The 23589-nt window shown below is 47.6% G+C and overlaps 3 protein-coding genes across 9 annotated transcripts; 1 reads left to right on the top strand and 2 right to left on the bottom strand.

Annotated features, from left to right (window-relative positions):
* The first annotated feature begins 59 nt into the window (after positions 1-59).
* LOC306842040 (uncharacterized protein) lies at positions 60-10454 on the top strand. Of its 7 annotated transcripts, none has more exons than XM_079372056.1 (23): positions 60-344; positions 2280-2456; positions 2547-2743; positions 2819-2845; positions 2947-3141; positions 3495-3590; positions 4213-4344; positions 4685-4762; positions 5067-5183; positions 5461-5559; positions 6227-6302; positions 6512-6558; positions 6706-6938; positions 7090-7335; positions 7436-7528; positions 7601-7662; positions 7747-7897; positions 8018-8284; positions 8384-8468; positions 8586-8701; positions 8821-8988; positions 9091-9183; positions 9459-10454. In XM_079372056.1, the coding sequence occupies exons 2-23, from the start codon at positions 2353-2355 to the stop codon at positions 9603-9605; spliced, it is 2829 nt and encodes a 942-aa protein (XP_079228182.1). In that variant the 5' UTR covers positions 60-344; positions 2280-2352; the 3' UTR covers positions 9606-10454. The 7 variants fall into 7 exon arrangements, with proteins under 7 accessions (XP_079228182.1, XP_079228181.1, XP_079228183.1 ...); XM_079372055.1 differs by having other exon boundaries at positions 9456-10454; XM_079372057.1 differs by lacking the exon at positions 3495-3590 and having other exon boundaries at positions 61-344; positions 9456-10454.
* A 285-nt stretch (positions 10455-10739) lies between these two features.
* Positions 10740-19074, bottom strand: LOC306842041 (phytanoyl-CoA hydroxylase-interacting protein-like). Its single transcript, XM_079372062.1, has 6 exons — positions 18891-19074; positions 14041-14237; positions 13592-13766; positions 13339-13456; positions 13028-13208; positions 10740-12256 (listed from the first exon to the last, which is right to left on the bottom strand). Exons 1-6 carry the CDS (start codon positions 18955-18957, stop codon positions 11882-11884), a joined length of 1113 nt encoding a protein of 370 aa, XP_079228188.1. The 5' UTR covers positions 18958-19074; the 3' UTR covers positions 10740-11881.
* A 1991-nt stretch (positions 19075-21065) lies between these two features.
* Positions 21066-23186, bottom strand: LOC306817403 (microfibril-associated glycoprotein 4-like). The gene is made up of 6 exons (XM_079334231.1): positions 23166-23186; positions 22860-23012; positions 22722-22760; positions 22470-22566; positions 21541-21708; positions 21066-21450 (listed from the first exon to the last, which is right to left on the bottom strand). Exons 1-6 carry the CDS (start codon positions 23169-23171, stop codon positions 21197-21199), a joined length of 717 nt encoding a protein of 238 aa, XP_079190357.1. The 5' UTR covers positions 23172-23186; the 3' UTR covers positions 21066-21196.
* Positions 23187-23589: the final 403 nt, after the last annotated feature.

The following is a 23589-nucleotide window of genomic DNA, read 5'->3' as shown; positions in this document are numbered from 1 at the left end:
GCTGTGAACGCTCTTGACACAATCTACGATCTTTGGCAGAATATACGATATTTAACCTCCCGTCCTGTTGGGGGCGCCAATTACCACTGTTATCATATATCGTTTTAATTAAACACGGAGATACCGGCTGCTTAATTTACGCTTCTCTCGTCTTTTTAGTTTGCAGTCGACATTGGAGTGATGTTTCTCCTGTGACGGATCCAGATTTTTATCTCTACATGATTTAAATCTGGAAACAAGCAGGAAATCTGTCCGTGTCTGTCTTTAGGAGTGATCCGTTAGCAGCCTCGAGCTGGCTTTAACCCGCGCTGTGTGATACCAGTTTGTTCAGAGTCCTTCTGAAGGTAAGAACCCTGAATCTATTTTTATTGTTTTTTATTCTGTATTTTTATTCCATGTAGACTTCTTTGTGAGCTAAACAGCGAACTCTAGCACACCAACCGTTTGTTTTTCGCGGGGCACCGCCCATCGAAGAATTTCATTGGCCCTCTTCAACGTCATTTAGCTGAACTCTTCGCTGATTGGCTTGAATCTGACAGGCCCTTTAACTGTGTAGATAACACGTGTGATCAGTGTGTGTGCTCCTTTATTCAACACCAGTGGTGACATCACAATCTGTACACATTTTAAAAAAGTTTTTTTCTTCGAATATAATGTTGAAATATAATATTAAATATATACTCATAATAATAATATTTAATTGATACAAATAAATATTAAATAAAATCTTTCTAGTTCACCTGAAACTATAAATTGATTATAGCTGGCAATAATTCAGTCTGTTTTAATGGCCAGGTAAGTTTACTGGTTATCTTTGCTCTAATTAAACATTTAATATCAAACTATTAAAGGGGACATATCATGAAAATGTTTCTGGACATTTATGTGGGTATTACATTAACAACAGTGGGTAACCTGAGTGTCTATCAACCCACTAAATGTGAAATAAATCCATCCAGTCCTTCGTTTGTGGTCTGCAGAAGTCTTAACACACAGAGAAAAATACTCTGTTCCAAGGTTTCTCAGTTTGTGACATCACAAGTTGGATTGTGGTGAGAGAGTCCCCTGCCCTGGTATGTCCTCTCATGGACTCCACCTCCAGCCTCGAGCTAAACTGTTCCACAGGTCGGCCATTTTTATTCTCTCTACAGAGGAGTGATGTCTACTGGGAAAACCCAGGGGGGGTCCTTTGGATTTAATGAGACACACACACGCCAAAGCGTTCAGAGGGGACTGGTTTCTACAGGGTTTTAAAAGTAGATTTGTTTCAGTCAGGGACTCGTTGGTTCAGCATCGGTATCAGCTGATAGCGTCCCGCTAAAGGATGTCTGCAAATAATGTGGCATGTGTCAAATTTTATTGTTGTTCCAAATTACTTTAAGGATGACATCGAGCACAGTGAACTACTGATTCAGAGTGTGTGGCGGCTGCTGTTGTAGGTAACCCTATAAAGGTGGATCATGCCTTTTAGCTGGACTGTATCTTCAGTGTTTGGATATAAAGTCGTGCTGCAGCAGGCTGTCAGATAACGTCACTGATTGCTGTAACAGGAAGTGCTCTCTGTCGCCGTCTAAGTAGGTTTAAGGTGAACTTGAACTGTGCTGCTGTCACACGGCTCGCTGCAGACGTGTGTGTGGGTGTGTGTGTGTGTGTGTGTCAGTGATGTGACCGGATGTGTTTTCTGGAATGAGCGTCTGTGAGGAGGACGTGGAGCTGCAGAGCTGGGGCTGGACTGACCTGTGTGTATATCCTCCTCCTCCTCTTCTTCAGTAGTTGCTCCTGTTTGTCTTCATTGTTTATCACTTCCTTGACTTCTCTCACTGTGAACTGAAAACATGATCCGGGCTGTTTAGACAGAATGGATCCAAAGTCCAGTGTGTGTGTGTGTGTGTGTGTGTGTGTGTCACTGACACAGAGCAGGACGCTCGGCCCCTTCAGGTTTGATTACTGTCTGCTAATTAGATGAATGATGTGTTCAATGACTCCTGAAGTGTGGTTAATAACGACTTCTCACCTGTTCTCGTGGCCCCGCCTCCTTCAGCGTGGGAGGAGCCGTTTGTGTAACCATCTACGGCCATTTCAGACTCACTTTTAATGAATCAACATTTCACACATAATTTGGCTTAATGTTGTGGGACTGCAGTTCCCAGAATGCACTGCAAAAGGTAAAGCATAATGTTTCTTATCTTCTGTCCCCCCTCCTCCTTTCTTCCTCTCCTGATGTCTTGCTTCCTCCTCTCTCTCCCCCTCCTCCTCTCTCTCCTCCTCCTCCTCCCCAGCTCCAGCTACTCCTCGGCCCCGTTGGACTCGGATCAGGAGCAGCACATCGAGTCGTCCCTGCAGACCGGGATCATGTCCAGACGCAGCCTGCGGCTCGACGACGGCCTGTTGGACCGCAGTCTGCCGCACGCCAGCGCCTCCTTCAGCGTGGGAGGAGCTGGCTGGAGGAGCAACAGGTGAGCAGATCTCAGAGAGAAGCATCCTGCTGCTTTGTGCTTAAAAACTCCCGTCCAGCTCGCTCTCTCTTCTTCATGGTCCTCCTGCAGGTCGCTGACGTCCCGTCGCTCTCAGCAGCTCTCCACTTCCTGCTCGGAGTCTCTCCTCCACACTCCTCGTAAACAGACCACCGGACACTTGCTTCACAACAGCAGCCTTTACAGCGCCGCCTCTGACGCCTCCCTGATCTCCTCCATGCTGGACGAGTCGTCCATCCAGGAGACCACGCTGGTCGACACTCTCTGGGGTAAAAACAGTCGCTGATCTTTAGAACTTAAAGGTTCTGATTCTTCACTAAATGAACTCGACGTTTGTGTTGCAGGTTTGGATCAGGACTTGGATCCTAAAGGTGAGTTCTTGCGTCCACCTCACTGGAGTTTAAATAAACTGAAGCTCCGCCTCTTTATTTCCTCCTCACACTGAACATCTTCTCTCCGTCCGTGTTCACAGAGAGCACCGTCCTGGCAGACCGCACGCTCCTCGCCTCAGACGACTGCTGTCCCAAACACCAGCTGCACACGCTCAGTAAGGTTTACTGTAGAGACTGTGACGAGTTGGACAGGAAGGAGCCCGCACGCTGCTCCTCCTCCTCGAGGCCCCCAGGCCCGGAAACTTCCATCATCTACAGCCGTAAGAGCCGCACAGGTAAGAGTCCAGCCTGAATGTGATCGTTACATTTCCCCGAGCTCTTTAATCACCTCTTTTTTTTATCTTTGATGACTCAGCAGTTTTGATTTGATGACTCAGCAGTTTTGATTTGATGACTCGGCAGTTTTGATTTGATGAAGAAGTTATTCTCTGTGTAGCTGACTCCAGCGCCCCCTGCAGGAACCGTCTGTTTGTCCTCTTCTTCTGTACCCTGATATTAATCTCCTCATGTTTATGAATAAGTGATGTTTAATCTTCCTCCTCCTTGGTCGGTCTTCCTCGTCTCTCACCTGACGGGTTCAGAAGTTTCCGGGTTAACTTAGTGAGCGTCTCTGTGATGTGTCGAGCAGGTGTGCTGCTGTCTGTGTGGGACAGGTCGGCTGTCTGCGTCCTCTCCCTGCTCTCTGTGCTCTACCGCCTCCTGATGCTGCTCAAACACGTGACAGGTATCAGAGACCCCCCCCCCCCCCCCTACCCCTGGGACACTTCCTGTCACATGGGCAGGAAGTTCACTTCAGGATCCTGGTGGGACCGTTTGGGTTCAAACCTGAGTCTGATGTTAATTTGCTGCCCTGCTGAGCTTCTCTCACCTCCTCCTCCTTCTTCTTCTTCTTCTTCTTCTTCTTCTTCACATTCAGGGCTCTTCAAACGTTCACTCCCCCCCCCCCCCTCTCTGTGGCTCCACCCACACACTCTCTCTGTCATCAAACTGGGTCTGTTTCACTGAGGGTTCTTGTGTCCTTTCAACCTGCACAACCGAGTCAAGATGACACCGTCTAGTTCACAGAACTCACACAAAGGGTTAAACGCTCCTCCTTCCTCAAACTCGGCGCCGCTCGAGCTCACTCACACATTTGACTGATCCACTCTGCGTCATTTGGTTAACAGTTGATGCCTTACTGCAAAAAGCGTCTCATGCAGAAGTGAACATCTACTTCCTGTTAATGTGACTTCAAAATAAAAGCTCTGCACAGTTCTCAGATCTATCGGAGAACGCACTCGGCGGCGGCGTGGGTTTCCTGCTCGTTATGACCAGCTGATTGTTCATGAACAGCCTGACTCTTCCAGATGTGCTGCAGCTGTGTGTGAGGAGAGCTGCAGCGTGCTGCGTGTGTGTGCTGACACACACCTGGCAGGCGTGTCGGGGGCGGGCCTTAAAGCTCTCCGGGGCGGACACACAGACCGATGGCGGTCACACAGGTACTGACTGTCAGAGTGTGGCGGGCGCACCTGAGCACTAACAGCGGTGTGATGAGGCTCACCTGAAGTCACCTGTCTGTTAGACCCACCCCATAATAACCACCGGCAGGAACAATCACACCTTCACAGTAACCACGGCAACAGTTGGTGATGGTGGTGCTCTTTATGAGGATCCTGAGTGACCCCCCCCCCCCTTCCCATACAAATGTGCTGCACCCCTCCACTTTGGCTGTTACCTTGACAACATGCAAATCCCCCCCCTCCCCTCCTCCCTCCCTCGCTGTGACCTCGTGCTGCAGCCTCTCGACGCTCTGCTGACTCGGTGTCCTCTCTGTTTCAGGTCGATCGAGTCACTGCCGAGTCATGGACCTGAAGGACTCGACCAGCAACGAGGAGACTCATCCCAACGGCTCTCTGTGTGAGTGATCTCTCACACACACACACACACACACACACACACACACACACACACACACACACACACACACACACACACACACACACACACACACACACACACACACACACACACACAGGAGGCTGATCTACGGTGAGCCTGAAGGGTCAAAAAGTCGATTGAAGGTGTTGGAGGAAGTTTCATCGTTGACTTCTCTTCTGTGACTCGTCGACCTCGTGTGTTTCACCTCTCGGTGTTGAGCGCTCTTTTAATGACCTCGTCAGGTAAATGTTCTGTGTCGTTGAACTCTTGCTGACACCAACAGGTGACGACTGTAAGGAGAAACAGCCCGACTCCGCCTCCTCGCCTTCCTCTTCCTCGCCGCGGTCCTCGCTCACTCGGCGTGTGTCGGGGCGGATGTCGAGTGCTGCTGCGTGCACAGGTTATAGAACTGATTCAAACTTCTGCCCCCCCCCTCCCCCCCCCCCCCCCCCTCGCTGTGAGGTGCATGTGTCAACGATCTTTTAATATTTATTTATTTTTATCATTATTTTTTTAACGAAAATAATAAAAGATTGTGTCATTAAAAAGTGGATAGAAAAGTGAAACAGAAGTCCATCAACGATCGGAGCGTCCTGATCCAGCAGACCGTCTTCATGTGACTTGTTTTGATTGATGATGATGATGATGATGATGATGATGAAGGCTCTTTTCTTCAGCATCGTCTCTCCTCCAGCTGAGTCTCCGAGCAGCCTCGCTCCTCTGGACTCTCACCATCAACATCTGTTCAGCCTCTGTGAGCGCCGGACGCTCTGCAGGTTCACGCCGTGTGTGTGTGTGTGTGTGTGTGTGTGTGTGTGTGTGTGTGTGTGTGTGTGTGTGTGTGTGTGTGTGTGTGTGTGTGTGTGTGTGTGTGTGTGTGTGTGTGTGTGTGTGTGTGTGTGTGTGTGTGTGTGTGTGTGTGTGTGTGTGTGTGTGTGTGTGTGTGTGTGTGTGTGTGTGTGTGTGTGTGTGTGTGTGTGTGTGTGTGTGTGTGTGTGTGTGTGTGTGTGTGTGTGTGTGTGTGTGTGTGTGTGTGTGTGTGTGTGTGTGTGTGTGTGTGTGTGTGTGTGTGTGTGTGTGTGTGTGTGTGTGTGTGTGTGTGTGTGTGTGTGTGTGTGTGTGTGTAGCTCTTCTCTGATTGGTCCCTCTGCTCGTCTTCTTCTCTGTTTGCAGTTTGTTTGTGTCGGCGCTCTGCAGGTTTCTTTTCCCCGTCAGCTGCTTTAGACGCGATGCACTGGAGGAATGTTTCTGTACAGATGAATGAGTGAGGTCAAAGGTCACCTCTGAGGTCATCACTGAGGAAACGACCTCCAGGCGCTGTGTGTGTTTCTGTGAATCCTTCTTTTATCGTCTCTCTTTGCTGCATGCCGACTCGAATCCTCCGGCTCGCCTGCTCATTGTCCAATTTGAGATTTAAGTGTGTGTGTGTGTGTGTGTGTTCAGGTAACTCGGCAGCTGGTGTGTGCTCGTGGCTCAGCGGACGATGGCGTCACATGATCACCAGCTTCCCCCTGAATCGGTGAGTCCTGTTTTATTCATCCTCTCCTTAAATTGTTCTCACCGTTGGTGCTCTGGTCTCTCCTCTCACATAAAGTGGGAGGAGCTTCAATCCCTGTATGTGATGTCATCCAGTCCCCTGGGAATGATTGGACCTTTCATTCACCCTGGGAATGATTGGCTGCACACGACCTTCTTTCTCGTTTTCATGTTTGTTTGTGTCGTCTGCAGGTTTCCTCTCAGACTCCTGCTGCTGCTTCCTCTGCTGCTCCTCTTCAGTGAGTTCATGCACACCTTTCAAAGCTGTAACACTGGAGGGACCAGCTTGGTCTGAGCCTGTGGTTCTAAAGACTCTGCAGCTGGACCTGTACCCGGGTCGGTCTGAGCCGGAGCACACTTCATGTGTGTGTTTCCTTCTCTCTCAGGTGCGTGTTGCTTCGCTCCAGCTGCTCTGTCGTGGTCACTGATTCCAGGCATGAACGTATCAGAGTGGAGGGCGGTGCTCGCCGACGCCCCCGCCCTCGCCCTGTCCTCCATCTACAGCGCCCCACAGAGCCGGCCAGCAGAGGGCGCTGTGCAGCTGCACGAGGAGCCGCTCCACAGCCGACCCGCCGACGCAGAGCGAGGAGAGGAGGAGCTCTCACGCCCCGACTCACACGTCAGTACTCTCAAGATTAAGATGGTAAAATAAAAGTCCGAACAAGGTCCAACTTTATCAGGAACAAAAGTGATCGAGAAGTCTGTAAAGGTTGTAAGAAGCCCGCCTCCTCTCTGCTTCATCTGAAACCTGAATCTGTCTTTCTTCACAGGAAGATGCGGCGGTGGCGTTGGGAGAGTCCGTGCGGTTGGTCCGTCTGGAGCAGAGTCTGGCGACACTGTGGGAGCACGTGGAGGCCGGCGGGCGGCGTGAGGAGCAGAGACACGGGGAGCTGCTGCGTCTGTACGCTGAGCTCCAGCAGCAGCTTCCTGCTCGGAGCGACGGAGACGAGCTGATGGAGACGCAGCTGGAGCAGCTCAGGACGCGAGTGGAGGACGAGAGACGGAGCAGGGAGCAGGTCAGTCTGGAATCGTGTTTATTTCCTGGAGTTGCCTCCTTTAGATTTTGAAGCGAGGCATGATGGGAGTTGGTGTTTCCTTCCTGTTTTTGCCTCGCAGACTCGGCAGCGGGACTTGTTGCAGCAGCGGAGCGAGTCGACTCGTCTGGACGCGCTGGAGCGACAGCTGCACGCTCTGCTAGCAAGAACACAGGTACACAATTCAGACAACACACACAGCATGCATGATGTACACAACATGTACACACCTTGATCTCTTCTGCAGGAGGTTCAACGGAGACAGGAAGCTGCGACGACAGACTCACCCACACTTCCTGCTGCTGTCAGGTAACCCCCCCCCCCCCCCCGTCCTCCTGCCTGCACGGTCCGTTCTCCTTCAGCCTCTCAGAGGTCGGCTGTTTTTGTCTCTAGCTCTCCCGGTGTCGGCGTAGACCGCCAGTCCCATGATGCCTTGCTGGCAGAGGTGGCGAGGTTAGAGGCGGCTCTGGAGGACGTGAGGCGGGATGTGGAGGGTCTGTCCGTGTGTGGCGGCTGCAGAGAGGTCGACAGAATCCAAGAGGCGGTGAGTGACGCACTTTAAATCAACCTGTGTGAGACTGCAGTACCCATTTTAACCTCTAGGTGTTTCAGACGACTCCTTTAATCCAGTTTGTGATCGTCTCTCCGTCGTGTCCTCTGTCAGGTCTCTGCTCAGGTCCGCGAGGAGCTTCGCTCTCTGGTCTACGGTAACGGGCTGGCGTTGAGAGGCGGGGCCTCTGCTGACCTGCCGGAGTCTCTCCTGCAGTGGCTCTCTACGCAGTATGTCAGCGGGGCCGACCTGCAGGGGGCGCTGGCCTCTCTGGAGCTGAGCATCCTGCAGAACATCAGCCTGCAGCTGGAGCGGCGAGGGAGCGACGACACGCTCGGAGAGACCGTGGTGAACGCCGCCGGGGCCGGCGTGACCGAGGAGGTGAGAGAGGGTGGAGTGAGGATGAGAATGAACAGGACAGCTCTTTGTTGTTATCCTGCAGCAGAAAAAATAATTCACTCATCTCTCGTCTCGCCGCAGGACGTCCACGCCATCGTAACAAACGCTCTGCGCCTGTTTTCTCAGGACAGAACCGGCCTCGCCGACTACGCTCTGGAGTCTGCCGGTCAGAAACAAACAAACGCTCTCAGTCTGATGTTGTTCTTGATTTATTTTCCGGCTCCTTAAAAAGTGAACCAGACGGCGAGCGGCACACCTGACGGGTGTTTGTGTCGTCCTGCAGGGGGCAGCATCCTGAGCACACGCTGCTCTCAGACGTACGAGACGAAGGCCGCGCTGCTCAGCCTGTTCGGAGTTCCTCTCTGGTATTTCTCTCAGTCTCCACGAGTCGTCATCCAGGTAACACACCTGTCAATCACAAAACCCGACTCCTCCTCGACGCCTCGTCTGTCGAGTCGTCTCGCCTTCGGGTCGTCCTCTGAGATGTAAACGAGAGGTGGTTTTTCTTTCTCCTGCAGCCGGACGTTCATCCAGGTAACTGCTGGGCCTTCAGAGGCTCCGCCGGCGTCCTCGTGATCCGGCTCTCCATGACCATCGTCCCGACCGCCTTCTCCCTCGAACACATCCCCAAAGCCCTGGCACCGAGCGGGACGCTGCGCAGCGCCCCCCGAGACTTCAGCGTCTACGTGAGAGAGAGAGAGAGAGAGAGAGACAGCCTCCTGTTACAGGCTCACCTGTGGGACTCACCTGTGTGTGTGTGTGTGTGTGTGTGTGTGTGTTGTGTTCAGGGTCTGCACGATGAAAGTCAGGAGAGCGGGAAGCTGCTGGGAACGTACACGTACGACGATGACGGAGACTCTCTGCAGAGTTTTCGTGTTTCTGTGAGTCTTTACTCGGGTTGTTTTTCTCTTTCGCTCTGAACGCTCGCCGCTTCTACCTGGTGACATCACGCAGGTCATGAAGAAGAGGAGGAGGCTCTCGGATACATAATCCTCCTCCTCTCTTATAATCCCTCCGCTCCTCGGACACTGTCCAGCCCACACACCAGACTCCTGGTTGCCATGGTTACACGTCTTTAATGGTTATGAAGCCATGATAAGTGAAAAGTCACTTCCTGAAGTTTCCGTCTGTGTTTTTTGTTTTTCCCGGGCAGGAGGAGAACGAGACGGCGTTCCAGATCATCGAGGTCCAGGTGTTGTCAAACTGGGGTCACGAGGAGTACACGTGTCTGTACCGCTTCCGAGTGCACGGGACGCCGCCCGCGCCGGCATCTGACCGAGATGCTGCAGGCGGCGAATCGTGATGACTTTAAACACAAACTGTGGAGACGCTGCTGCTACCTGACCGACCTGCTCTCTCTCTCTCTCCCCGAGACGACGCCGCTCGCACGTGATGTCACATTCCTGTTCAAAGTTAATATTTTTTTATCCGTGTTGTTTTGTAATCGCCGTTAAAGGTCCGTCATGTTTTAGCCTTCTTTTATATTTGGTCCCTTTCTGCTGTGAGCGGAGAATCAGTTTTACTCGTGTCTGTTTAATACGTCGCTCGTCCACCTGGCTGAAGAGAGAGAGAGAACGATGTCTTCACTTCGACCAGCTGACGAATAATTTAACAGATTCAGTTTGTCTTTTTTTTTTTTTTTATAAAATTAAATAACTTTCTTCGTCTTTAAGTTCTGTTCTGACAAATTAAACTTTTGAAGTTTACGGCGCCGAACGCGACGTCATTCCTGCGTCAGCATGCGAGTAAAGTTTGAACAGATTCAAACATTTAATATTTTAGATTATCGAAGAGTGGAGTCATCGCCATGGCAACAGTCTGACTCCTGAGGGTGCATCATCGCTCACAGTGGCTGACTTTCAAAGTGTCCTTAAACGCACCATCAGGTGGCGCCCGCTCACAGCCGTAGGACTGGACTGAAAGCTTTACTGACAGTCGCTGTGAGATGAATTAACACGTTTACGCTGAAGGACGTTTACGCTGCACTGACGTTCATTTATTTCTTCAGGTTACTGAAAACTTATTTATTTAATTCTTGACTGAATGTTTTGAAATGTGTTGAGACCACTTTTTTATGTGATGATGTTTTTGTGTGTGATTTCAAAGTGTACAAAAATAAAGATGAGAAATCTGCAGTTTTTTAAAAACCGAAGTAACGTGAGATGCTTTTATTTTGAAAGGGATGATTTCTGCGGGTTTACCAGGATGTTAAAGAAACTGGGTATTCAATTTTTTTAGTGTTTGATTTCTCGCATATTGTTCAGACATGACGAGCAGCCGAGTCCGACACGGGGACAAACTCACTTAATCATTACTTCCTGACTGCCATCGATGGGTCTGCAGCGCCCCCTGCAGGAACAGACGGGTGACATCAAACATTTATATTTACCGTCTATGATCCAGAGTTCATCTCTAATTTTGAAGTTTGTTCTCAACAGCAGCCCTTTGTTTATTAAAGTGTCGGAGTCACAACAAAGTAAAACATCCATCAACTTCTTCGTCATCGTCAGGTCAGCAACGTTTAAGATCAGGGCGTGTCCACACCTTTGGATCGTTTGCTCTGGTCTGAATCATGGACCAGTTAGATCCACTGGTGCGTTCTTCAGTTTGATCTGTGTTCACACACAGATGTTTACAAGTGACTAAAAATATGTGACGCTCCGGGAAGAAGTTCTCTGATTGGTCAGATGTTACAAAGACGAGCCGACTCCTGATACCGCCGGAGACGCAGCTGGGCTTCCAAACCAGCCACTGAAATCTGACCTCAGATTTCCGGATCAGACCTCTGAGTACCATATCTGAATTTAAAGCTCATTTGGTCCTCGTGGTAAGTCCGCTAAATTCTGCTCTTTGCTTAAGTGCTTCCCTCGATCCATTATTGATCAGGATGGAGTTAGCGCTCGGTCAGCAGCTACATCTCTTAACCCGGTTGGTCAACCACCAAAAGTACAGTTTCCTTCTTTGGGAAACGTGTTCGCTAGCCCATTACCTTAGCTTTGAGCTCAACATTTAATAACCTTCTCTAGCTCCGCCCTCTTCTCCTAATATGGTCACTTCTGGTTCAGGAAAAACCAACAGCCTTGATGCTGATCGTAAGACATCAAAGAGACAAACCAGGCTATATCGATGCCGTCGTCCATCCGGGGGCGTGTCCAGACTTTTTGGATTCAGGTGGCCCAGGTGGGTCACTGACTTATGCAGGGTGGCCTGAAGTGTGTGAACACAAGATTTACATTTATTTATCCTTCCTGTCTGTCACATCACCCCAAGATAACAGTCAAGGATTTTGGGGTTGGCACCGCAACATAAACCCGTGATGGGCTCTCTAACGTCAATCATTCAGACTCCTGAAGCCGCCAGAGAAAAACACACAATTTAGAATTTAATTGACGGTACTTTAAAGACGTCACAGATTTAGAAAAAGAAATTAAGTGTTGCGTTAATTTGATTGTCTGCTAGCCATGGAGGCATTGCTCGTCCTTAGCTAGCTACAGTGGCTCCAGAACGAGCAGGTGGTGAATTTATTAGTAGCTTGTTAGTCACCACGCCGGTAGATTAATCTTACAGTCAAATATCCGGCTAACGTCCCACACTGATGTTGCAGATCTTGCAGCTGGGGTCCTTCTTGGCGTTGACGGTGGACTGACTCTTGAGCTGGTGTCCGCTGATCCTCGCCACCGTCCCTGAGTCCAGTTCCACGGGCTCCGTGTAGATCACCTCCAGGATGACATCTTGCGCGTGACGGAACGACAGCGAGCCGTCCTCCTCCTGCGTGCAGCTCAGGAAGCAGTTGTTGGATCTGTCGAGTGCCGGCAGAATCTCTTTACAGAAGACGTCTCCTTTGGATCCGTCTGGAGCCAGGACCAGGATGACGTAGTGATACGACGTGTACATGCAGTAAAAATCCCCAAAGTAGATGTTGGTGTTCTGGTTGAAGAGGGCGTCTGCTTGAATCTGTGAAGAAAAGAAAGATCAGATAAATGACTCGGCATGTTCCTCAGAGGCCAACGACAAGTTCAAACATATTCTGAAACATGTCTGCTGGCTTTAAGAGCTTGCACTTGGTGCACTTGGTGGAATTAATGCCTTACAATTATAAAAAGATACGGTCCAGACCTGTGTGACTCTGCAGAAGCATTTTGCATCCTTGTCATGGTGACAGCCTAAACTGTGATGAGATCAGACGAGTCTCTTTCAAACAATGTTTTCTTCTTCTAGGCGATGTAGACGTTTTCTATCGTCAGATTCAAAGTTGGACATGCCCGGTAACCCCCCCCCCCCAAAAGGAGGCTCCCATGAGGATCCTAATCTTGATCTTAAAGTTGAACCATCTCCCCACGGCGCCCCCTCCAGATGTCTGAGCTTCTTGCCTAATCTCTAAGTCGGAGCTGAGACACCCTGCTGGGGAAACTTTGGCTACATGTATTTTCAATCTCATTTTCTAAGACTTTGGCCGAAGACCAGGACCACGTGGGGACGAGTGACTGCTGGTATACTGAGACACGGCAGGATTTATAAAGACTGAAGAATGAAGCTCTCACTTGTTCTTAAACTCAGCCATTTCTCTGTTTGCATTCTATGAGAACGAGGTGATGAAGAAGACGCATCTTTAGTACCATCTAGAAGTTGGCTGCGTCCTATATTCCAACACAACAAATAAACGCAAGATCTACAAGATCCACAACACAAAGCCTACTCGGATACAGCCCCTCTTCTTGACTCTACCTGGAAGCGGAAGGGTCCATACGGGGAGTCCTGCGGGGGTTTTCCTGTGTTGAACTCTGTGTTGCAGCTGAAGAAGAGTCCCTCCAGTTTACCGCTGATCGGTGAGCCGTGGCTGCCGCTGTCGTCTTTGACCGCCGGCAACATCTGGAAACACTGAGCGTCTCTGGAGCGGTAAGAGGAGCTGTGGAGAGAACGCAGGAGGGTCACGACGAAGACGAAGATCAGGGTACATCACAAAGTCCAGTTCATTTCATCACGGGCACGATTCATGTGCCCAGAAGTGACTTCCACTTCTGGACACTTTAACACACCTGGGCTGCTCGAAGTATTCCTGCTCTTGGTTTCTGTAGAAGACGGTGAACGGCAGCATTCTGCCGGCGGTGGCCTCGGCTTTCTGCAGCAGCTGCATCAGATGGACAGTGGAGTAATCTGCAGACACGCACAAACACAACACACATCGTGACTCCATGAGACACGCACTGAATTAGATGATCCAGTGAATGAGAAGTAAAGACGGCCAGCCAATGGGTTGATTTTATGGATAAGAGATCTACGTTGTTGGACCTGCCGTGCAGAACTCGATGATCTCGCTCCACTGAGAGACGGCGTATTCTCCATCTGGCTGTTTGGTGGCCGTCTGGACAGCAATGCTGTACTCAGTACGAGGACTCAGGAACCAGTGACCTCTCACAGTCATGGGCAAAGGAACCGCCTTAGCAACCAGCTTCGTCGGTACGTCCTGAAATACAAAATCTACTGTAAAGAAATGCAGCTCACGCCAAAGATGTGGGTAAGTTTACCGGCGCGTTGTATTAGTGAAAGCCCGATAACTCCACCGCAAACTTTTTGTAAATTATCAACATGCAAAGTTGCAAACATCTCGGACATTTTGGTGCAGATTCCCAGAAACTTTCAGGACATTTAGGTCCTGTTTGTTTTCTGGAGTTGCTTTTTGAACGTCCCTCACAGAAGGAGAACGTCTGTCGAGATTCTAGGGGAGGGTTTGGACTCACCTTGTGTTTGAACTGGTTTTCCTTCTTGCTGTCCTTCTTGTTGAGGTCGATGAAGTAGTGCGTGATCCTCTCTCGGCCTCTGCTCTCCGTCTCCCAGCTGATCTTGAACGAGTCACAGGTGATGTTGCTGATTTGGATCTGCTGAGGAATCGGCAAGTCGTCCACGTCCCCGATGCCACTGTCTGCAGACTCTGTGCCTGAAAGGACAAACAGGTACAACTACCAGGATAGATGATCATGCCCTCAGGCCCTTGGACCCACAGAGAGATGCTTTTGAAACATGGAGAGAGGTTAGAACACGGAAAGCTTTACAGACCCATGCAGAGCTGGCTAAACACTGAAGCTACAGTGTCCACCACATGCAGAGCTGGCTAAACACTGAAGCTACAGTGTCCACCACATGCAGAGCTGGCTAAACACTGAAGCTACAGTGTCCACCACATGCTGACCTGTGTGAGAGGAGGGGGGGGGAGGCAGCTCTCTGTGATGATTAGAGTTTAGACTGCAGTACTCATTTTAAACACTAGGGGTCAGAGTTACATCCTGCCCCTTTAAATATATAAAAAGCGTTACTATAAAAACAGAAGGTGCTATCACGGTTTGAAATGATTTCTTTAATTTTTAACAGTAACAGAATTTGAAGTTATCAGCTGGAAACCAGCCTGTCACTCTCCGCCTTCAGATTAACCCCAAAGCGTCATCCGAGACGACCCTCTGACCGTGAACACATCTGTACAGGCTTCGAGCATCAGGATGTCAGTTTGCATATCTGCAGCACGAGCTTCCTTGTTTTATTTCCAGGAAATGATTTAAATATAGAATAACATTAATCACTGAATCACACCAGAGCACAGAGAGGATGTTGGAGGTTTAAAAAAATGGGTATCGATGCTCTGAGTCCGTCTCTGCAGCAGATCAAAGATTAGGAGGAAAAACATTCAAATGAAAAACCTCCACTTTCATTTTGTCTGAGCGGCGAGATCACTGATGATGTAAGAAGATTATATCAGTCACTCTTTACTCTGTGAGTGTGTGTGTGTGTGTGTGTGTGTGTGTGTGTGTGTGTGTGTGTGTGTGTGTGTGTGTGTGTGTGTGTGTGTGTTGCGTGTGTGCGAGGGATTAACCCCGGAGTACATTGACCCTGACTCAGATTCATGTCACAAAACATCAAATAAAGGAAGAAATAAATCTGCAGGTTTTTTTTCTTTAATTTATTTTTGATCATCATGAACAGAGCAGCTCCCTGCCGGTCTGGAAAAATGAAGCAGAAGCGGAAATGTAAAACCCTGCAGTTCCTCGAGTGTCCACTAGAGGCTAGCTACAGGAACACAGGAAGTCACATACACATGAGTAGCAAAAAAGCTGTTTTTAAAGCTGGTCTGACTCTGATTAGTTATTTGTCATTTGAAAACAACGTGTTATCAATATTTAGGCACATTTGGCCAACTGAAACAAAAAGTATACTAAGCAGTTAAAAATATATGTACAGTGCAGGTTTGTGCAGGATGTGTTTTTTTAGAGTTGATGTCAGCTTCTGTCCTCTGTAGAGTCCAACACTGTCGGATTAGTTTTTTTTCTGTCCTGCTCCGTATCTGAATCAAAAGTTCTCTCTGTGTCGTCTCCTCTTCTCTCTCTCTCTCTCTCTCTCTCTCTCTCTCTCTTCCTCCTCCTCCTCCTCCTCCTCTCATCGGAGGACAAAAGGCTTCAGAGAGCTTTCAGACTCAACAAGGAGCCTTTGAGGAGGAGGAGGAGGTTCAATCCGCCTGCGTGACGTCCTGTTACGACTCTCATCTGATGTTTGTCAGCGTGTGAAGAGAAGCTCAACATCAGGTTTAAAGTTTACAATCACTGATCAGACGTCCTCTTAGAAAAACTCAAACAGCTATCAGGTTGTTTTGTGTTGATTTTGGCGCCCCCTGTGGGTAGAAGTGAAAACTCCTAATTTAGCTTCATAAACCCTAGAAATGATTTTTATCTCAGGAGCGATTTAAGAACTTTGTAAGGGCGACTCTGAGCGACTGAAACTTCTATCTTAGCGAGGAGGTGTGGTCCACCCCCGATGCCACGTATGACCGAGGCTGTGATTGGTTAATCCAACTAAATATGGAAAGAAAATGTCAACCATATAATCTAGTCAGACATCATGTGATTATTTGTAGAAAGTATTACAAGATGTTTGAAATCACACGCCCGTCTCTGGACCTGGTGATCTTGACATCAGCAGGTGAAGAGCCTTAAATCAGTGATTGGATGCACCTGTGCAGGTAAACCACACATCGACAGACTCAACATGCACGTCTCACTTTGTGCTGTAAACTGTCAGAGATGGATGAAAATGTTTGCATCAATTGTTTGTGTCTGTTCGACCGACTGAGTCTTCATGTCGTGTTGTCGTTTCCTCCTCAGCTTGAGAAACTCTTCATCCTACCGTCCTGTTCATGGATCTCGTGTTAACTTTAAAAGTAAATTCTTAGAAAACGTCCTGACTCAAAGACTTAGATTTATGTTGGTCGGAGCAGCTCTTAGTATTTAGGAAGCTTTTATTAAACGGGTTTAATTCCAGATCAAATAAAGGAGGAGGTTGATGAAGCAGAGAGCTTTTTCTCACATTTAAGAGACAAGAAAAATCCTCTTTCCTCTATTCAGCAAAACCCACAACTTTAAACCCCCACAGGAGAAGCACGAACAGTTCCTTCCCCTCCTCGTCCCTCCATCCTGTCACTGAATGGAGGAGGTGAAGCGTCCATTCATTCACTCTGAGAAGGTGATTATCCACAGTGACCAGCCGAGACTGAAGATTCAGCAGACTGGAGCTGCTGCCAGAGTTCATCCACAAAAACACATAAAAACACCCTGACAAACATCCTGCTCACCTTCAGATCTGTTACCTACCAGCTCATGACTTCCTGTTTACCTGACGCTCTCGCTCTGCTCTGTTAGTCTCATTTACATTCACATTCAAATCACAGCAGACAAACATCATCTGTCTGCATCTTCACATCAACCAGCCGGTGGAACATGAAGTCGACAAACTGAACCGGGACTTTTTTAATGCTAAGCTTGTGTGGTTTGGACGTGTCAGGCTGGAATTTACAAGCTGGAAAAATATTCCAAATTAAATTCTATTAAACAAACTTTAAACTAAAGTTATCCGGAAGTTATCATAAAGTAGAACATTTAGTTTAAATCCTGTTTAACTAGCTAAAGTTAGCTAAAGTTAGCTAAAGCTAAAGTTAGTGTCAACACTAATATTGCAGTAACAATGATTAGGCTTCAGATGCACCTTTTAAACCAAGCTAATGGTTTCATTGATTCCCAAAGGATTGGATTGCCACCGCTAGCCCCATATATTATCATCATTGTTCAAATATGGTCACTTCCTGCTCCTGTTACGAAATGAGTTATGCACACACGCGATTACTTTAAACATCAGCGTGTCATTCATAACCTGTTTAATAAAACCAGCAGCTTGTGTTGTCATTTTTTTCTGCAGGAACATGAATCTTTCCTGAGAATGATAATCCTTCACTTCCTCCGCTCGAGCTCATCCTGATGCTAATCTCTGCTAATCTGATGCAGAGTCCGTTAGCCACTGCTCCTCTCAGCGCTAACACGCAGATCATCCTCATCAGCTGTGCTGCAGAGTGTAAGTAAACTTACTCAAAGAACTTTACCTGTGTCTGTAGCTTTAAATATGTAAATGAGCTGTGTCTGACCACGCCCCCTCTCTGGAAGGGCTCGGGTGTACTCGCTGCTTTCTGGCTCCATGTCCTATTGTTTACGGTGAGAAGGCAGACTCAGAGGGCAGAACAAACACCTAGCTGTGGGAGTGTCACCCACCTGGGGGAGGGGCTACTGCCCTTTGTGATGTCATGAAGGGAACATCTTCAAACGGCCTGTTTTGAGCAGGCATTCTCTGAAAAGTGGAGCAGGCAGAAGACGGAGAGGACGGACTTTTCTCATCATCGGGGGGTTTGAGGACAGACTGGAGACACATCCATGTGACCCCGGGCTTCTCTTTGACTTGTGTTATTACCTTTAATATAGTTTTAATATTTGATCCCCTGTGATTAACACAACTAGGGATTAGACAGAAACATATGGCACCACATTCATCATGAAGAAAGATTCAGTTTCAGATGGGTTTTTTTCGACTCTCTCACAACCAGAACCAGCAGAGCGCTCTCGTTTCCTGCTCACTCTCGTGTCCCTGAACGTCTCAGTTGTCAACATCGAGACAGACTAACGTTTCCTCTCATCTATAATGCTGACACATGTTTCTGATTCATCTTCTGATTTCATCAGCAGTCAGCAGATCAAACTTGAGCTGTTTGTGTTGATGTGTGATTACAGTTCTATAAAACAGACCATCCTTGTTCACACCTGATGTGAAGGGGGAGGGGCCACAGGTGACACGTGGGTTTAAAATCATGGAGTGTATGTTGGGGGTGGACTCTGCTCCTGGGGTGTCACCAGTTCATAAACTACCAGTGGAAAAAAAGGGTAAGATTAAAAAGCTATAAATCCTGAAATGAATTAGATGAATTGTTTTTCATCGATTGACAGATCGAGCACGACTTCTTCAAAGCGTCCGGTTTGTTTACTTCAGATCTGTTCAGCACATGAGCGACAAAGAGCAGCGTCCTGCAGAGACTGACACACACTGAAACCACGGAGCAGGATGACAAAACTGTCACAGTGAAAAAGAGTTAACAGACAGAGTAAACACACACACACACGCACAGTTTTGTTCAATGTGAGGATCCTCTTAAACAAACAACACACACTTAAGGGGACTTGTTGTATTTTAAAACACACACACACACACACACACACACACACACACTGACCTTCTCTGTCACACAGCTGCAGGCTCTGGAGCTCCACGCTGGGACTGTCGAGGTGAGACTCGCTCATGTTCACGTCCTCTCACAAACAAACACAGAGAGAAAAATGAGACTGGAAGCATCCGACCAACAGCTGTGAGGCTCATCTGACCGCTGCTCCTCTTCGTACTCTCTCTCTCTCTCTCCCTCCCTCTCCTTGATCGACCCATGATGTCACCACAGTACAGAGAGAGAAAGAGATTCCTATGAAGCAGTGATGTATTTAAACAAGGTTTCTGATACAGACGTGTTGTAATAAAGGATCTAAACTTATTTAAGTGTTCACATTAAAGTGAAGAAACAGAAGAAAACAGGATTTAGATTAAAACAAGAACAAATGCAGCTATAAAAACAAAACGTTGAGATTAATGACGAGCTAAAAACAAGAACATGAAAAATAAACAAGGAAGCGTGAACGCAGGATAAAGGTTCAATAATCTTTATTATTTAAGGAAATAGGGGTTCAATTCTAACTTTATCCATAAGGAACTTCACTTGTGTAAAACAGCATCAGTGCGCCTACAGCTAAAAGCACACACATACAAGTGGCTGTAACGTTGATGTGATTCTAGTAAAATAAAACAAACTCGACTGTGAAATAGAAGAAAAAAAGCGTCTTTATGCAAAGTACTGAAAACATGAGAGGAAATCAATATTCAAATCTGGCTTCATTTAATCACATCACTTTGTGTAGCTGCTTTATTTTAGCTTCCGTTCACGTGTCTCTGTGTCTTTTGTCCTTCGGGGAAACAAAACGAGCTTCACATGAGAAAATCGGACGGCGTGTTGATGTCATCATGTGTGGATTAAAACATAAAGTCAGCAGCAGGAGGAGGACAGATTACACCATGCACTGAAGTGAATTAAACCAGCTCTTATATAAAGAGATTAACCACAGAGTGGAGCCAGGTCAACACACACACACACACACACACACACGCACACACACACACACACCTACACACACACACACACACACACACACACACACACACACACACACACACACACACACACCTACACACACACACACACACACACACACACACACACACACACACACACACACACGCACACACGCGCACACACAAACACACACACACACACACACACACACACACACACACACCCGCACATACACCTACACACACACCCACGCACACACACACACACACACACACACACACACACGCACACACACACACACAAACACACACACACACACACCCGCACATACACCTACACACACACACACACACACACACACACACGCGCGCGCACGCGCGCACACACACACACGCACATACACACACACACACACGCACAGTTTTGTACATCGTGGGGACCCTCTTTGATTCAAAACAAACTAAACGGGGACCTTTGATATTTTGATATTTTTAAATATCCTGCAGCAGTTAAACAGGCTTTAATGTCTGCAACATCAGTGTGTAACTAAATAACATCCTTTTTGTTACAGAGGAAGATGGAGGAGACTTTTTTAAATCACAGACTCCTCTGATAGAAACAGTAATGCTCACAGAACACACCTGGATATATTATAGTTTGTATAATCTAGGAAGTCATTCACTATCACTGATAGACGATGTATTAATCTGGGAATGGATGCACATTTCTCTGGACTCTGATAGTTAGAAAACTGAGAAAGCAAGACTTCCTTCTCCGTGCGGTGTTTATGTCTGCAGTGTTAGCACCATCGTTTCTTTGGCCATGAGGTCACAGAGGATGGTCTGAATGAGGTTTCCTGTTGTTCTTTGTCTGAATGTTTTCTTCTTACTGATTTCAGCACAACATCACCGGCACTACTACAACTCTATACTGTAATCATCTTATCATTAATGTTACACACTGTGTGGGTTTTAATTCCTGTCTTTCCACAAGCTAAAGTGTTTATAGTGTTTATTCCTTGAATGATTTAAGTCTTTGTATTTTTTATCCCCCTTATTTAATTCATGTAAACCTGCTCATAGCTGTTCTTTTTTTCTTTTTGCTTTTTGATGCTGTTTATATTCCCTGTTTCACTGTTTTTTGGAGCTGTTGTGACACCCAAATTTCAATAAAGATGATCCTTATCCATATCTTTGTACTGAAAGAATCTGAACAGAAAGACACAATAAAGACTTCCTTTCAACTTTTCATTTATTACCTGAAAGTAATAACTTTATGCAGCTGCTTGCACATTCTCAGAGAGGCTTCTGTTTTTACATCTGAAGAACTCGAGTGTTGTCGATCAGCTGGTTGGTCCTGATGATCTACTGCACAGGACGGATCTTCATGCTGAAGCTCTTCAGTGAGTAATAGTCGCCTTTCCAACTTCCCCACTCGACTCCCACAGCATCGACAGTGTCATCGGCCCCCCAGCGATAAACCCCGTTTGGATTTGTTGCTAAACAGCCACAGTACCAGAACGCCCCCAAAAACTGTTCGGCACAGTTGAAGGGACAGGTGTCCTGGTCTTTGTCGAAAGTGGAAAACTTCATGTTGTTGTGTGGAGTGAGTGAGTCTCCTTCAGAAATACAAAAAGAGTAAAGTCAACACCCAACCACTCCCGAAGCTCACCTAAATATCAGAAACAAAAACTGAGCTTCTGACTCACCTGCCCCTCCGTTAGTGAATCCAGACACATGCAGTCTGTATCCGTCCGTCTCAGAGTCGATGGAGAACGATGTGTAACGGGCGGACGCTGTGTTTCCACTAAAGTCCTCCATGTCCACCAGCAGCCTGTACTTCTTCTTCAGTGTCAGGTGGAAGATGTTCTCCAGACCTGAGAGCAACCGCACACAGAAACATGCAGAATGATGAGATAAAAACTCTTTTCACACCACCTATGAGCTGATGAGCATTTCATGGTGGAATATAAGTGAATGCCAGTTTACCTCAAGCAGGGGAAGAACATCAACCTCAAGTCTTTAAATCAAGTGTCATAAAGTCACATGAATCATTTATAGCAAGCTGTGATGATTGAGCTGTTGTGGTTTCTGGCTGTCGGGACATGAAATGTCACCTCACTGAGCATGTGCGGGAGGTCGAGAGAAACCGGCTAGATATAGTGGGTCTCACCTCCTCGCACGCCTTGGGCTCTGTTACCCAGCTCCTCCAGAGGGGCTGAGCTCTTCACTTGTTGCCTGCATCGGAGTTTACCCCGGCGAACCAGAGGGTCGCGTCCCTACGCCTTCGGATAGGGTGCAGGTCTCTGAGGGGGGTGCTGGACAGCGCTCTGACTGGGGACGCCATTGTTCTACTGGGGGACTTCAACGCTCACGTGGGAAACGACAGTGAGACCTGGAGGGGGGTGATTGGGATGAACGGCCTCCCTGATCTGAACCCGAGCGGTGTTCTGTTTTTGGACTTCTGTGCTAGTCACAGTTTGATAACAAACACCATGTTGGAGCGCAGGGATGTCCATAAGTGCACGTGGCACCAGGACTCCCGAGGCCGGAGGTCAATGATAGACTTTGTGGTCGTGTCATCTGACTGCTGATGTTCGTGACTCTGAAATGGTCACTTGTTGGTTTCATTCCTCACCGAGCCAGTACTCTCCGGCAGCGTTTCCAAAGCCGCTCTTGTATTGGTCCCAGGGTCTGTAGAAGTTCACGGAGCCATCCATCCTCCTCTGGAACACCTGGGGGATGAGACAGAGGTTCATTGACTAACAGTAGTGTTTTGTTTCCATGAAGCTAGCTGGTAATGTTCAGTTTATACTTTGAAACTAGACAAGCTTTTCCTGTTGCCCTGCTGCTGAGGAGTATATTTAGATTATTTGGAAAAATCACTCACCGTCCAACGTCCTCCGTCTGAGTTCATGTCACAGTACACCTGAACACAAACGCACACATGAAACGACCTGCTGGTGAACAGCTTTCCTGTCAGGATAATAACGACTGTGTGTGTGTGTGTGGGGGGGGGGGGGGGTACCTGGACGGCAGACGTGGCTCCGATAGGGTAGATGGTGTACACTCCGCTGGGCAGGCAGTTGTCACTGTTATAGATGTCACTGCAGTCGACGGGCAGGATGAGCTGACCGCTGATCAGCTGAGGAGCCAGGAGGAGCACGAAGAACGAAACCAGCTGGAAATAAAGGTAAAGATTTTCACAATGATTGAAAAATATCTTAATTAAAAACAGATCAACAACATCTGTCAGTGTAACCAAAAGCTGCTTCAGGAAGTCTTCAGTTTATTACAAAGAAGCTAAAAGAGACAGAGGACGTTAGAAACGTACCGTCATGGTGATCAGACTTCTGTCAAAGTGAGGTGGTCCATCAGGATCCTGTGTTTTCTATGAGCTTCGAATCTACATTAAATATTAACAAACACGATAAACAGCTGCTGCTTCACACCAACAACTCGATCTGAACATGTGACCTTCAGTCTCTGTTTAACTTTGGATTAAAAAAGACTGATATTAACAAGCAGCGCTGAACTCTTTGAGGTCAGCTCATCGTTGGGAGAGATCGTGTGATTGGTGGAGGGTTTTTTTTAGTTTCTATATTTAAAATTAAGTAAGTAAGTAAAAGTTTATTTACATAGCATTTTTCAAGAGTATAAAAACGTCACAAAGTGCTTCACAATCAGAAAAATAAAAACACAGTGCAGACAAAACAGTCAAATAGAAATACAGAGACAGATTAGACGAAGGCACGTTT

The sequence above is a fragment of the Symphodus melops genome (assembly GCF_947650265.1).
Source record: "Symphodus melops genome assembly, chromosome: 21".
NCBI lineage: Eukaryota > Metazoa > Chordata > Actinopteri > Labriformes > Labridae > Symphodus > Symphodus melops.
The sequence above is the reverse complement of the archived record's forward strand: the minus strand, read 5'-3'. Positions and strand labels throughout refer to the sequence as shown.